At 41.6% G+C, this 13,902-nt stretch overlaps 1 protein-coding gene across 5 annotated transcripts in view; it reads right to left on the bottom strand.

Moving 5' to 3' along the window:
• acacb (acetyl-CoA carboxylase beta) overlaps positions 1-13,417 on the bottom strand; it is a 28,534-nt gene extending 15,117 nt beyond the window's left edge. For 2 of the 5 annotated variants that reach the window (XM_080893163.1, XM_080893164.1), the window contains exons 1-15: positions 13,123-13,412; positions 8,599-9,154; positions 4,088-4,220; positions 3,872-4,010; positions 3,663-3,772; positions 3,455-3,536; positions 3,261-3,359; positions 2,112-2,221; positions 1,882-1,992; positions 1,433-1,642; positions 1,172-1,342; positions 883-1,044; positions 614-777; positions 246-396; positions 61-164 (exon numbers count right to left, since the gene is read on the bottom strand). In XM_080893163.1, coding sequence (XP_080749289.1) covers positions 61-164; positions 246-396; positions 614-777; positions 883-1,044; positions 1,172-1,342; positions 1,433-1,642; positions 1,882-1,992; positions 2,112-2,221; positions 3,261-3,359; positions 3,455-3,536; positions 3,663-3,772; positions 3,872-4,010; positions 4,088-4,220; positions 8,599-9,134 — 2,282 coding nt within the window. In that variant the 5' untranslated portion in view covers positions 9,135-9,154; positions 13,123-13,412. Of the gene's footprint in view, positions 1-60; positions 165-245; positions 397-613; positions 778-882; positions 1,045-1,171; positions 1,343-1,432; positions 1,643-1,881; positions 1,993-2,111; positions 2,222-3,260; positions 3,360-3,454; positions 3,537-3,662; positions 3,773-3,871; positions 4,011-4,087; positions 4,221-5,425; positions 5,601-6,031; positions 6,517-8,598; positions 9,155-13,122 lie in introns of those variants that run through there. The other 3 variants (XM_080893167.1, XM_080893166.1, XM_080893165.1) reach the window with 3 other exon arrangements.
• Positions 13,418-13,902: the final 485 nt, after the last annotated feature.

Genomic DNA, 13,902 nt, shown 5'->3' with positions numbered 1-13,902 from the left:
ATTGCATAAAGACACGGGAAGAGCGCTGCAGTGAAACATTAACGACAAGTGCCTACTGACCTTTCCAGGGAATGTAGATAGTCAGACATGCTCTTTCTGAAGATAGCATCTGCAACAAGCAAAGCCCCACAGACAACACCAAGCAGGGTATTTGGTCTCTCTGCCTGCAGAAAGAACACGTGGCTTTGTGAATTAAAGGAATTATACACAAGTTCAATGGTCCATATCTGTCTTCAGTCTCTTACCTGCACTTTCTCTGCAATGAGATGATCCAGCCATCCGGTATCAATGTCATTGTTTCTGAAGCTTTCGGTTTCAAGTAATTTAATGAGGTATTCGACCGTCGTCCGAAAGTCACCTCTGATGGACAGCTCTTTCATAGCCACCACCATGTTTCTGGAAAATACAGAAAACCCAAATACATACACTAACAATCTAACACCAATTAAGGCTGACAAATTTAAGACAACTGTACTGCTGGCAAAAGCATGCTGCATCTTCTAACAGAGTACCGCTTTATCTGGAATCAGGTAAAGCGGTACTCTTTGCCGCACAGCCTACAAGTAGCTGATAATAGGAAAAAATACAATTAAAATAAAATAAAGGAGCTTACGAAATGGCTTCTTCACGGTTCTCGCCCCATGAAAAACAGTGTCCAAACTGGGAATCTGCAAATTCGTGTAGGCCACCAGTCGCGCCCACACTGAAATAACCCCAGACGTTCTTACTGCTGCGGAAGTTCAGCTCCTGCACGGTGCCCGAACTGGGCTTGAACCCCTGTGGGTGAGTGAGTGTGAATCAGTGGTTTAAAAAAAAAAAAAAAAAAAACATGAACAGTACATAACAGTGTCATGTTTCCTGGTTAATGAAGCTGAAGTCCACCTCATCTGGGTTCTCACTGGTGATCCGTGCAGCTATGACGTGGCCTCTCGGACGAGGGACGCAATCTGGAGACTCAAAGTTAATAATGGTGTCACCCCAGGGACTTTCTCCATAAAGCACACGTATGTCCTTAATTCTGTGAAGTGGGATGCCCATCGCAATCTGTGAGAGATTAAGCAAATATTTAGATGGGAGAATCTGATCAGCATCTGTAGGATCAATAAGAACAAATTTCTCATTTTGTTCCTTGGGTATAATTATGTGTCTGAGCCTCCTAACCGAGGTTTACCTGAAGTTGAGCAGCTGGCAAGTTTACATCTGCGATCATCTCTGTACAAGGATGTTCCACCTGCAGGCGAGGATTCAGCTCCAGAAAATGGAAACTTCCATCTTCAGAGTAGAGATATTCCACAGTACCTGCACTCACATAGCCTACGATCTTGGCCAGTTGCACAGCACACTAGGCCACAAAGGAAATAACGAGGAGACAATATGTCTCTAAGAGCAGACTTTAGTGTGTTAGCATTAGAATACAAGGACATAAACTTACCCGCTCCATTCGCTCTAATGTTGAAGCGGGAGCTATGGTGGCAGGAGCCTCTTCGATGATCTTCTGGTGCCTCCTCTGGATGGAGCAGTCTCGTCCAAAAAGAGAGATGGCATTTCCATACATGTCCCCCAGTATCTGGACCTCCAGGTGTCTCGCATGCTGAGCCAGCTGCATGATGAAGATGGGTGAGCCGGGCACCTCCGTCTGGACCTGCACTCAGAATAACACATGAAGTGTAAAGTCTTCTTGTTCCTCGACAATCACAGCCTATCCAATCACAGTTTATATAGTATAGAGCTGTAATCTGGAAGTCTATCAAACTGAGTACTGTGCCATTTTATTTTATGACCATGCAAATTAACAACTGAGTGTGGACATCCTGGCTGCTAAGAAAATTAAAAGAAACTGGGTAAATTAGACATTAGTTTGTAAAACGTAACTGCACCAACCTGTCTAAAGAAACCTGGGAAATCATCAGAGCACTCAACTTTCCGAATACCCTTTCCACCTCCACCCTCAGAGGCCTTGATTACAACCGGATAACCAATTTTCTCAGCTTCCTGAAGAGAAAAGAAAAATACGCACCAGACAACTTATAACCAAAAGTATGTACTAAAGATTTCGATTAAAACTAATTAATTTGTAGATATTAATATTGTTGATTTGTTACTATGCTTACTGCTATCCCCTCGTCTACATCGTGAACACAGCCCTGTTTGTAGACCTCTGGAGGAACATTGATGACATTGCCCTCTCTTTGGTCCTCTTCAGCCCAGTCCAGTCTCAGATCTGGAGCACAAGCACACACTAGGTAAGAACAAAGTGGTCCCAACTGAGTATGTACTGCATAATAGAGTCTACGCCATGTGCAAAATAGCACATTATAAGTTTAATGCATGTAACAGTCATGCGGCCCACTGTTTTTGGGGTTTAACAATCAGTTCTTCGAGGTTTGTGGGCATTCGTTCACATTTTTCCTTTAAGGACCCGCCGCAGTATATCAGTTCGGCTAAGGTCTGGACTTTGACTCTGACTCTGGTATACAAAGTAGTTCATGACAGACTGAGTGACTACAATGTGCACAGGTCTGTGCCACCACTGTGCTTTACAGTTGTTATTAGGTGTTTATGCCGATATGCTGTGTTTGGATTTCACCAATCACAACGCGCTGCATCAGGGTCAAACATCTCCACTTTGGTCTCGTCTGTCCGAAGGACATTTCGTTTGTTCGGTAGCAGCTCTGCAAACCTATGCCGTGCTGCCACGTTATGTTTGTTTTTTCACAGGGGAGAGGCTTTTTCCTGGTAACTCTTTCAGGCAGGCCATGCCTGTTCAGTCTTTTTCTACTTCCACTGTCAAGAACTTTAACATTTAACGTTCCAACTGAGGCCTGTGGAGTTTGTGTAACCACATCTTAATCCGGTGCGCAAATTTCAGTCTACTCCAGGGAAGATTGAACAATGTTTTGAATGTTTTCTACTTATGATTAATCACTGTAAAATGATGGACTTTAACTTGTGTGAAAACTGATTTATAACCACTCAGATTTATGGGCAACAACAATCGCTTCTCTGAGATCATTGCTGATCTCTTTACTCCTCAGCATTGTGTTGCTGAACTTCTGCTTTTGTAAAGATGTTCATATCTGCTGATGACCAGTTAATCGAGCACATTCAATTAGCATCACCCGGCTACTACTTACCCTCTTAATTCCTATTGAAGCAGTAAAGGTGTACATAGCTTTCACAGGACTGCATAGAGCACAGTGATAACTCTCTCACACCTGCTTTGTTTATGGCGGAGTTAGTGCAGAGAGGAAAAGCATCACCTGATCCACTCCACGGTAGTGTGGGAATGTCGGCACTCTGGGCCACAATGGAAGAAGCCACTTTATCCCCCAAAGCCCACATGGCTTTACTGGATGGCCCTGAGAGAAACAGCAGAGGTCAATTTATCATGAGAAGCAGCACAAAGCTTTCTAACTAAATGAAAGTAATAAAATGAAAGAAACTGCTCTTTTACCCAAAAATGAAATGCCCGCTTTACTCAGGAGCTCAGGCAGTTTGGGATTTTCAGATGCATGACCCCAACCAGCCCAGACAGCCTGTAAAGAGCAATGTGCACAGAAACAGACTGTTGTTTATTTACAGGAAGAGAAAGTAACAACTGAATACACCACGGTGGGCCCGTGCTAAAAAGAACCGCTGTTTAAATAAACGGTGAGTAGCACCTCCACTTGAATCCTTTTTGCAATGTCAACTATTAGCTCCACGTTGGCATAGTTGTTATTGTTGGTGCCACCGGGTACAGGCACATAGTGGTCGGCCATTTTAATATATTCTGCAGGGAAACAGGAAGCAAGGCTCAGAACTTCACAGTGAGAAAAGCATTTCTACTGGTTCATCACATACGTTTTAGGCGATGACTGATAACAATTACCTGCATTAGCTTTTAAGTCTTCAGGAGTTACCATGACAACAAAGCGGATGGTCCTCTCATTGCGAAACATTTCATAGGACCAGCGGCGGATAGAGCGCATACATTTGACTGCAGCGATGCCATTATTAGCGATCAGCACCTGTAAGAGGACCCAACATAAATATCGCTCAGAAAAATGTAGATAAATTAGAAATTCAAGAAGGGTTTCGTTCTTACTTTTTCTATGACACGGCTGCCACCGAATCTTGTGACAAACTCTGCAGGAGAGGCCACGGTAAAGTCCCTGTGCAGATCCATCTTTCTGTGTTCACGTCCTTTTTTCACCAAGTGAGGACCAGACATGCTAGGCCTGCATTGGAAAGTTCACAGTTAGTCTTGACCCCTCCAAAAAGTGAACTGCATGAAGGCAACAAGCAACTGAATTTAAACTGAAAATCAAAACCCAAAGTCTAGAATCAGTCTCTCTGCAACAGGCAAGGGCAGCCTGTGGAGCAGCCCAGTTTTTATACCCTTAAATCCAAGAGTCTGCGCACAAAACTCAGAACAGTAACCTGAACACAGTAATAGCTGCAGATGTTACACTGAATCTACCACTCTTGACGGCCCCTTTTATCAGATGTTCACCACAGCTAAGCCAATAAATGTACATGTGTTGTCATCATGGTGTAATCATGCACACTTTACCTTTAGTCCAATTTCCTGCTCATTATATACACACAGCATAATTCCTATCGCCTGGCCCTGGATGACTGAGAACCTACCTACAGTGACATGTTAAAATGTAGTGTGCTTAAAATGTTTTTTTCCTTTATACCCCATGAACAGTAGTGAAAACACCCCCGATGACTACAATCTGGAACAGTACTGGAGAGATGAAGCACCGTTCTTCTAAAAACTGCCCTTTATTTGGCGTTTTGATTTTGGCAGTGCACCGTCTCACATGTCAGAGCAGCGCAGACGTACAGCTGGAGGTAATGGCTCAGAATAATCATGACCCAAAATAATCAGTCATTCATAAATAAATAGTCAAATCAAACACAGACTCTTGACAATCTTGGCTAATAAACATTGTGTAATTTGTTGAAAACAAAATGTCTTAAGGGTCAGTGGAAACCAAAATCATCAATCTTTTGAGACCCGGCTTCAAAAATCAGAGTTAAGAGTTAGCAGTTAAGTTGTCTTTTTAGCGGTATATGTATATACGAGTCATTTTGAACAAGTGCAGCCGTGGATCCTCCACCTCTGCCCACAGACTGCCATGCAGTAGTGGTGTAAGGACAATGAAATGTTTGTCTCTGTTATCACTTTTCACATAACAATAATAAATCAACTACAGATAAATATGAAATAAATGCAAATAAGTTAAACTGAGCTGTACTTATTTTAAGTGATATCACACCACATGAATCCCACCACACACACACACACACACACACACACACACACACACACACACACACACACGATAAGAAACAGGCGAAGCTTTTCCCCATGTTTGGAAATACATAACTGGACTGCACAGCACCAGAACATTTGAACATTTCACGCACATACCATCGTTATCGTCATCTGTCCGCCGGGGTGCCGTTCAGTCCGGGGTTTCGCTGTTTCTTTTTAAACCACCCCCGGGGAGATACGCCCTTGCCCCATCAGTGAAGCCACACAGTAAAGCTGCAGCGCAGCAGCAGTTTGTGCGCCTGTGCTGATATGTGAACTTTACACTTCACTCCTGTTCACTCGGGGAAATACAGTCTGTTATTGTGCTGCTTTCTGATAACGCTTTCCATTTCGGTATCAACCACTTGCTGACTTTTTTTTCCGGGACAAGAGGGTTTAGTTTAACCCGATACGCCTACTGCGTTGCACAAACAGTGATAATCTAATCATAACCACGACTTGGGGATTACTAGAAAAATCGGTGGCTTGTCGCAGTGACAGGCTTGCGGCAATAATGACTGCTTGATTGTTACCGTTTCCTTATATGCGTGCAAGCTGCGCACAGCCCGTAAACTACAGCGGCCCTTCCTGTTCACAAACGAGCCTACGAAAGGTGCTGCAGCGGCACTAGTTTCAACACAGAGTAGTTCTGTGTTTAGTTTCCACATACCAGAGTATCACATTACCGAAAACTGCAGCAGCCCTCTGCATTATCGGACTTACCTCTGGAGATATGGGAATAAGCTGATACTCGGGTAGTCGTTTCCGTCGAAGGAATACATCGCGCTGTGTTACTACTAGGATTAAAAAAAAGAGTTTTTAAAACCAAAACAAAGGAGACTTCCACAAAGTGCTTCCTCTTGTCCGCTTCCTCCCTTCTCCCCTCCCACATGTGCAGCCGCATATCTGCAAATAAAGTCCCCTGAGCCAAAGCGCTGGCTGCTCTTTGGAAACAAAGCGAGCAGTGCTCCACTAAATCCATTATTGGAAATGTTTATTGTTGGGCATCAAAGGGCTAAAAACGGTCGCGCACGACACGAGCAGACTGATTTTGTTTGTTTGTTTTTAAGTGCAGTAACAACAAAGTATAGGAAGACGCTTCGAAACATCTCACTTTTCTCTTCTTCGCCGTGTAAACCACAATATACCCACTAACACGCATAAATCCAGGCCGATGGAGCTCTAGTAGGTTTTTCTTGGCTCAAGTGTTTTCCATCTAACGTTCATACACATTCACGCCCCAGTGGGCGTGTCAGAGAATAACTTAACCAAAGATATTTAGCATCGACTCCTCTACCTGTTGAGCTACAGCCAGTCTAATAAATATCCATGTATTTATTGTTTTTATGCAATAAATACAGGGATAAATAAACAAAAATAAACAAAACAGTTTTCTAATTGAACAAAACTAACAAAAATCTTTGTCAGCTAGTGGCTATCTCATGTCTAGAACTTCTGGATATTAATCAAGAAACGGTTTCTAACTTTGAGATTTGCTGCAGCTTGTTTACTCTCCAAACTCCTGGGTTGGCTTCAGGGTATGTTTTGGGTCATCGCCTATCTGTGCTGTGAACATGAAGTTCAGTGGCATTCATAGCCACCCATTTACACACCTTTTATTTATTACTCACACTCCAGTGGTGATGGATAGATTCTAATTTGGGGTTCAGTGTCTTGCCCAACGACACGCAGGGGCTGAAAGGAGGCAGAGATTGAACCACCGACCTTCTAATTGGAAAATGACTTGCTCTATTTCCTGAGCCGCATTTTTCTGGCTTCCGTATTTTTCCCCATCCCTCTGATATTTATATTGATTAATCTGTGTAAGGAATAATCATCCAGAGACTGAAGATATTTGGCAAAGATTAATCTGACCTTTCTATTCACCAGGCGGATGTATGGTTTGCACCCTATGGTGGGTCTCTACATCTCTGTTTGCTCAAGTCTTCTTCTGAAAGTAGACTTGAATAAGTATCACTTGGATGCCTTTTAGAGAGTCTTCTTGATTGGTTTGGATGGAAAGGATCCTGTGAGCCTCCACCACCGCCACTGGTGTCATGTTTAACCTGCAGAGTTCACCAGAGCCTCCTTATTTTGTCAGAATGTAGCTTAATGATCCCGCTCTTTTCTCTTGCATGTTTTACATGCACTGAATGTTCCTTTGACCACATGTTGTGGGTCCAAGGAAAAAGAAAATATAGAAAATAAAACAAATACTGACCTTTTAACTGGTTCATTTATGAAAAATGAGGAAATAGCAGGCACCGGCCACGCTTTTGAGGTCATTTTCCAATTTCAAAAGAGAGGAGGCTACAGATTAGACATCTTTGACAGTTAAACCCTGCATTTAATATGCATATGAATACCCTCAAACTAAAGCTGAGGGTCTGCAGTTTAAGCCCATGTTTATTATAGAGTATAAGAGTAACCCGAATATGCTTTTGGTAAATAGTTATAATAAAAAACTGTTTAAACAGCAAAGAAAGAAAGAAAGGAAATTAATAATAAAAAGAAGAATATTTAAACTACAATAAAGACCATAAGTCAATTCAGCTGCTCGTGTCAAGCTAGTTACTTACCTGTGTGCACTGAAGGAATCCTTGTACCCTCCATGATATCACAAACCACCCGTTGGTATGAAAGTAATTCTTAATTTACCGATATCGCAGAGGAACAAGAAGAAAACTAACATTTGTTGACAATTTCAAAGCGCTTGCTGTGCTCTGACCTCGACTAATGCCACCACCGCTTGTCAAAGTCATTGGCTGAGGCTCTTGTTCCATTAATAGAGCCAAGATATTTGGCATGTGACAATAACACAGGTCAGCTCGTGCAGCTTGTGGAGACAGCGCGCTACCGATGCGATAATGTGTGCCCAATTTTTTGGGGGGAATGTTCCTCTAGACCAGGGGTGGGCAATCTCAGTCCACGAGGGCCGGTGTCCCTGCAGGTTTTAGATCTCACCTTGGGTCAACACACCTGAATCACATGATTAGTTCGTTACCAGGCCTCTGGAGAACTTCAGGACATGTTGAGGAGCTAATTTAGCCATTTAAATCTGCTGTGTTGGTTCGAGGACACATCTAAAACCTGCAGGGACACCGGCCCTCGTGGACTGAGATTGCCCACCCCTGATAGACCTAAAAAACAATCCAGTTTACATTATGCCCTCATTATAGTGCGAGTGTATAAATGGTGTAAGTGAACAGCTTGTTTGTTTATAACATGACAGAGCAGTAAAAACACGCCCCAACCTATATAGCTGACATTCATTTACTTAAAGCCCTTACTTGATGACCGTTGAGCTGGGCTGTGGTACTACAGAAGGCGCCTGTGGAGGGGAAGATTTGATGGTGGAGGTCGGTGGCTGAGATGCACCGCTTGGAGGTTTCGTGACCAGAGGTTCTTCGTCCGAAGAGTTATCCTCTGATGCTCCAAGAATAAACTTCAGGCGCTCCCTCGCCTTAGGTCCTGAACTCAGCATTGGTGGGACGCTCTTAGAAGGTTTCTGGGTGGTCGGCAGCACCGTTGGTTGTTTTGAATTTGCCTCCATGGAGCCCTGCAGAGCATCAGAGTCCACTATTCTGCCACAAAGACCCGCAAATGCACTGGCAGCCTGAGGCACGTTATGTTCAGCATGTTGTGAGGCAGCTGCAACTGTTGACAGAGGATCCATGCCTGCATCAGGGCTGCGTGCAGTGGGCACGTCCTCCTCGGCTGCAGAAGGAAGTTCCTCCCCTTTCACGGGCATTGTTACGGTCTTACTATTTATCCTCCACAGCAGCAGAACCCACAGAATAAATCCCCAAAGTGCAAACTCCAGCATTCACAGACATCCTCCTGAAACTGCAACAGGAATAAGGCGGATGTCAAAACTAATTTGAGAGAACAGAAACATTTTTTCATCAAATGTGAGCCAAGTTAACAGTATACCAACTGTTTTTTTTGACACTTGGAATGGATTTTCTGTAAGTGCATTAAAAACTGGAGTCTGAACTATGAATGTGAAAAGTAGTTTAGTGTCAGACACCACCTGGTGGCTGAAAGCTGAAGCTGTAGTTTTGGTCTAAACAAAAGGGTCATTCCATCTCAAATCATCTCATTTCTTGATCATGAAACATCTTTGAGTTGCCACAAATCTTGGACATGTATGAAAATTGCCTGTGAATTCCTATCCTAGATTTTTTAAAGCCCATCTTTCAGGCCTTGTTTGGCCCCACACTGTAATTAAAGCCTTCAGTGAAGTCCCATATTTGAATATACATTAATAAAACAAACTTAACTCTGCAAAAGACAACTAAAGACAATGTCTGAATGGTCTATAGCTGTATTTGACAATAATGAAAAATAAAATATGTAAATGCTGGCGTTTATTAACTCTATCTGAAATAATAATTTTGATAAATATGTGCAGGATTTTAATTATCAAAAACCACGTGCACTTTGTCCTGGACGAGTCTGATAATTCATGTTAAGAATAAAATTTATTAAGACCCATTAAAAAGACAACAAGTACTGATATAATCTTCTCTGAACATGCAAATAAATGCAGCAAATCAATTAAGATTCATTAAGAGGAATGAAAGATGAATTCTCGGTTCTTATGAAAAATTGTTGCATTTTTTTAAAGGGCTGCTTTCATGGTTTATTTTTTAGATTTTTCCCCAATTTTTCAGTCTAACTTTCCCAAATTACAGATCCTGACTAATCTTTAATGGTAGGAAAGGCCACTATCAGGGTATAAAGGTTTGTGATACATAATGCAAAATTTTGCATTTGCAATTGTTTTTTGGAAAATATGGTCAAGTAAAAGGTGATTTGAGATGAAATGACCCCAAAGAAATATGGAAAAAAAGACATTTCTAGATTTTTTAAATGGGATAGACTGTTTTAACTTGGCATTTCAGGGCAAATGATGACTACAGGGAGTGCAGAATTATTAGGCAAATGAGTATTTTGTCCACATCATCCTCTTCATGCATGTTGTCTTACTCCAAGCTGTATAGGCTCGAAAGCCTACTACCAATTAAGCATATTAGGTGATGTGCATCTCTGTAATGAGAAGGGGTGTGGTCTAATGACATCAACACCCTATATCAGGTGTGCATAATTATTAGGCAACGTCCTTTCCTTTGGCAAAATGGGTCAAAAGAAGGACTTGACAGGCTCAGAAAAGTCAAAAATAGTGAGATATCTTGCAGAGGGATGCAGCAGTCTCAAAATTGCAAAGCTTCTGAAGCGTGATCATCGAACGATCAAGCGTTTCATTCAAAATAGTCAACAGGGTCGCAAGAAGCGTGTGGAAAAACCAAGGCGCAAAATAACTGCCCATGAACTGAGAAAAGTCAAGCGTGCAGCTGCCAAGATGCCACTTGCCACCAGTTTGGCCATATTTCAGAGCTGCAACATCACTGGAGTGCCCAAAAGCACAAGGTGTGCAATACTCAGAGACATGGCCAAGGTAAGAAAGGCTGAAAGACGACCACCACTGAACAAGACACACAAGCTGAAACGTCAAGACTGGGCCAAGAAATATCTCAAGACTGGTTTTTCTAAGGTTTTATGGACTGATGAAATGAGAGTGAGTCTTGATGGGCCAGATGGATGGGCCCGTGGCTGGATTGGTAAAGGGCAGAGAGCTCCAGTCAGACTCAGACGCCAGCAAGGTGGAGGTGGAGTACTGGTTTGGGCTGGTATCATCAAAGATGAGCTTGTGGGGCCTTTTCGGGTTGAGGATGGAGTCAAGCTCAACTCCCAGTCCTACTGCCAGTTTCTGGAAGACACCTTCTTCAAGCAGTGGTACAGGAAGAAGTCTGCATCCTTCAAGAAAAACATGATTTTCATGCAGGACAATGCTCCATCACACGCGTCCAAGTACTCCACAGCGTGGCTGGCAAGAAAGGGTATAAAAGAAGACAAACTAATGACATGGCCTCCTTGTTCACCTGATCTGAACCCCATTGAGAACCTGTGGTCCATCATCAAATGTGAGATTTACAAGGAGGGAAAACAGTACACCTCTCTGAACAGTGTCTGGGAGGCTGTGGTTGCTGCTGCACGCAATGTTGATGGTGAACAGATCAAAACACTGACAGAATCCATGGATGGCAGGCTTTTGAGTGTCCTTGCAAAGAAAGGTGGCTATATTGGTCGCTGATTTGTTTTTGTTTTGTTTTTGAATGTCAGAAATGTATATTTGTGAATGTGGAGATGTTATATTGGTTTCACTGGTGAAAAGAAATAATTGAAATGGGTATATATTTGTTTTTTGTTAAGTTGCCTAATAATTATGCACAGTAATAGTCACCTGCACACACAGATATCCCCCTAAAATAGCTAAAACTAAAAACTACTTCCAAAAACATTCAGCTTTTATAATATGAGTTTTTTGGGTTCATTGAGAACATGGTTGGTGTTCAATAATAACATTATTCCTCAAAAATACAACTTGCCTAATAATTCTGCACTCCCTGTATTGAAAACAACTAGAAAACAATGAAGTAATTGCTTTTTTCAGCCATTATTATGTTTTAATTGGTCAACTGTTCATATACTTAATGTTTAAGACTCTTTTTTTTTTTTTTAAAAGATCACTATTAAATATTTGTCTTTCTCCTTCTTGGAAAAAGCACAATTCTTTTGATGTCCAAACTTAATGAATCCCCATAAGAAATAAACTCCTTAAAGCATATTAAAATACATCATGACTATAAGAAAAACTGAAATACTAAGTAGTGTTTGTCTCTGTGTACTGTTTAAGTTACTGATTTGAAGGTCAGAGGTCAGATACTCTCTCAGGACAGCAACACTGAAGTTCTTACTTTCATATATTAAGAAAATTATTCAGTAAATTCAGTCAAACAGAAGCAAGAGAAGTAATTACAATCTACACAGTCACGTGTATACTTTAGATGACTAAGTCCTATGTATACACACGAGTGTGTTATCTATGACAGCTGGACCTGGCTGCAGGCTACATTTCCCAGCGAGAGTCCTGTAAACAGCCTGCCTGTAACAGCTGACATGGAGAGCATGTGCTGCTTCATGTGGGGTAAAGGTCAGCACTGAGGGAATGAAAGGAAGGGAAGTTCAGGTGAAGGAGGATGGAAAGAAAAAAACATCCATAAAAAACAGCAGCAATAGCAGGAACACTTGAACACATCCAAATACAGAATATACATTACACACATGTTCTTTGTCCCATTGAAAGATATCATTGTTTTTTGTTTTGTTTTTTAAATAAACAACAATTATAAGGATTTATTAGCATTCATTTTGTATAATAGAAGCACAAAATTTGTGAATTTATCCTTTGGAGCAAATTTAAAGCCGACATAAAAAAAAAAGGAAAAGGCTAAACCGTCACTTTCCTCAAGAAACAACAAGATCTGAAGCAATGTATTTATGAAATACTTTTACTTTTTATCTGTATTTTTCTAAAAATATATCCTGATACCATATAGCAGATGAATGATTTATTTCTCTTGTGCTTTTCTTTAAAGAACAGGTTTATTCTCACAGGACTTGCTGTTCTAATTAAAAGTTAAGCACATAACAATTTTTATAGGAGTGTCACTTTTAAAAAGGTTATTAATGCGTCCAACTTCTGGCGTGAACGTTTTACCTCGTAAACATACAAATATCTGTGAACTCTAACAGAAAAGTTGAACTAAGCACAACAACTGATTCTGCCTGACATAAAAGTTAAATCAGCGCACTGATCGGATCTTTTCCAGAGTTCAGTCTGGAGAAAAACGAGACTGTCTTTTAAATTAAAGGTAACGCGTAAATCAAAACATGCCATTTTCACTCACCTGCACAAACTCAGAAACCGGGCAGCTCTGCTCCCGGGTTGTTGATGGCGTTGTTTCACACAGCCAGAGAGCTACAGTACCAGGCTAACCGATTTAAACCCACTGATTATTTCCCACACCTCCACACCACTCGGAACTTATCATGAATGAACACATGAACACATCCGTCATTATCTTATTAATGTGACACAAACCCCAGAATCCCTCCAAACGCTACCGCTGCCAAGGTCTTTATGATTATAGACAGTGCCTCGCCAGCAGCTACAAATGTCAAAGTCACCTACCACTACCTCCACTGCTCAGCGGATTGTGAGTGGGGAGGGGGTCTCTCCCAGAGTTAAGGGTTCCGCCAAAGATCGTGTATACTCAAGATGTTCCTGCTCGATAGAAAAGCAGTAAGCATCTATATTTACGATCAGCGGGAAGATGTTTGGTTCCTCGGTCTTCTGTTGAGTTCATGAACAATGGGGAAAAGGTGTATTTGAACTTTAAGACCGTTCAGCTCATATTAAAAGTCAATCAACAAGCACCTTTTTTTTTTCAAATTAATGGAATTTGATATGATGCCCACCTTTGTTTTTATTTCCTGTTACTTCTGTATTATGTGTGTGATGAACTTTTCCAAGAGTTGTCATCCTCCCAAACTGACTCCAAGAGCATGCAGAACAGTTAAGGTCAGTGATCATGATTCAATAAGAAAGACTAGGCAAAAATAGCACCGATGAGAGACTCCCGGGGCAAAAACCACTTCTGAACAAAAAGGACACAAAGATTCGTCTC

This window comes from Rhamphochromis sp. 'chilingali', assembly GCF_963969265.1.
Source record: "Rhamphochromis sp. 'chilingali' genome assembly, chromosome: 10".
Classification (NCBI taxonomy): Eukaryota; Metazoa; Chordata; class Actinopteri; order Cichliformes; family Cichlidae; genus Rhamphochromis; species Rhamphochromis sp. 'chilingali'.
The sequence above is the reverse complement of the archived record's forward strand: the minus strand, read 5'-3'. Positions and strand labels throughout refer to the sequence as shown.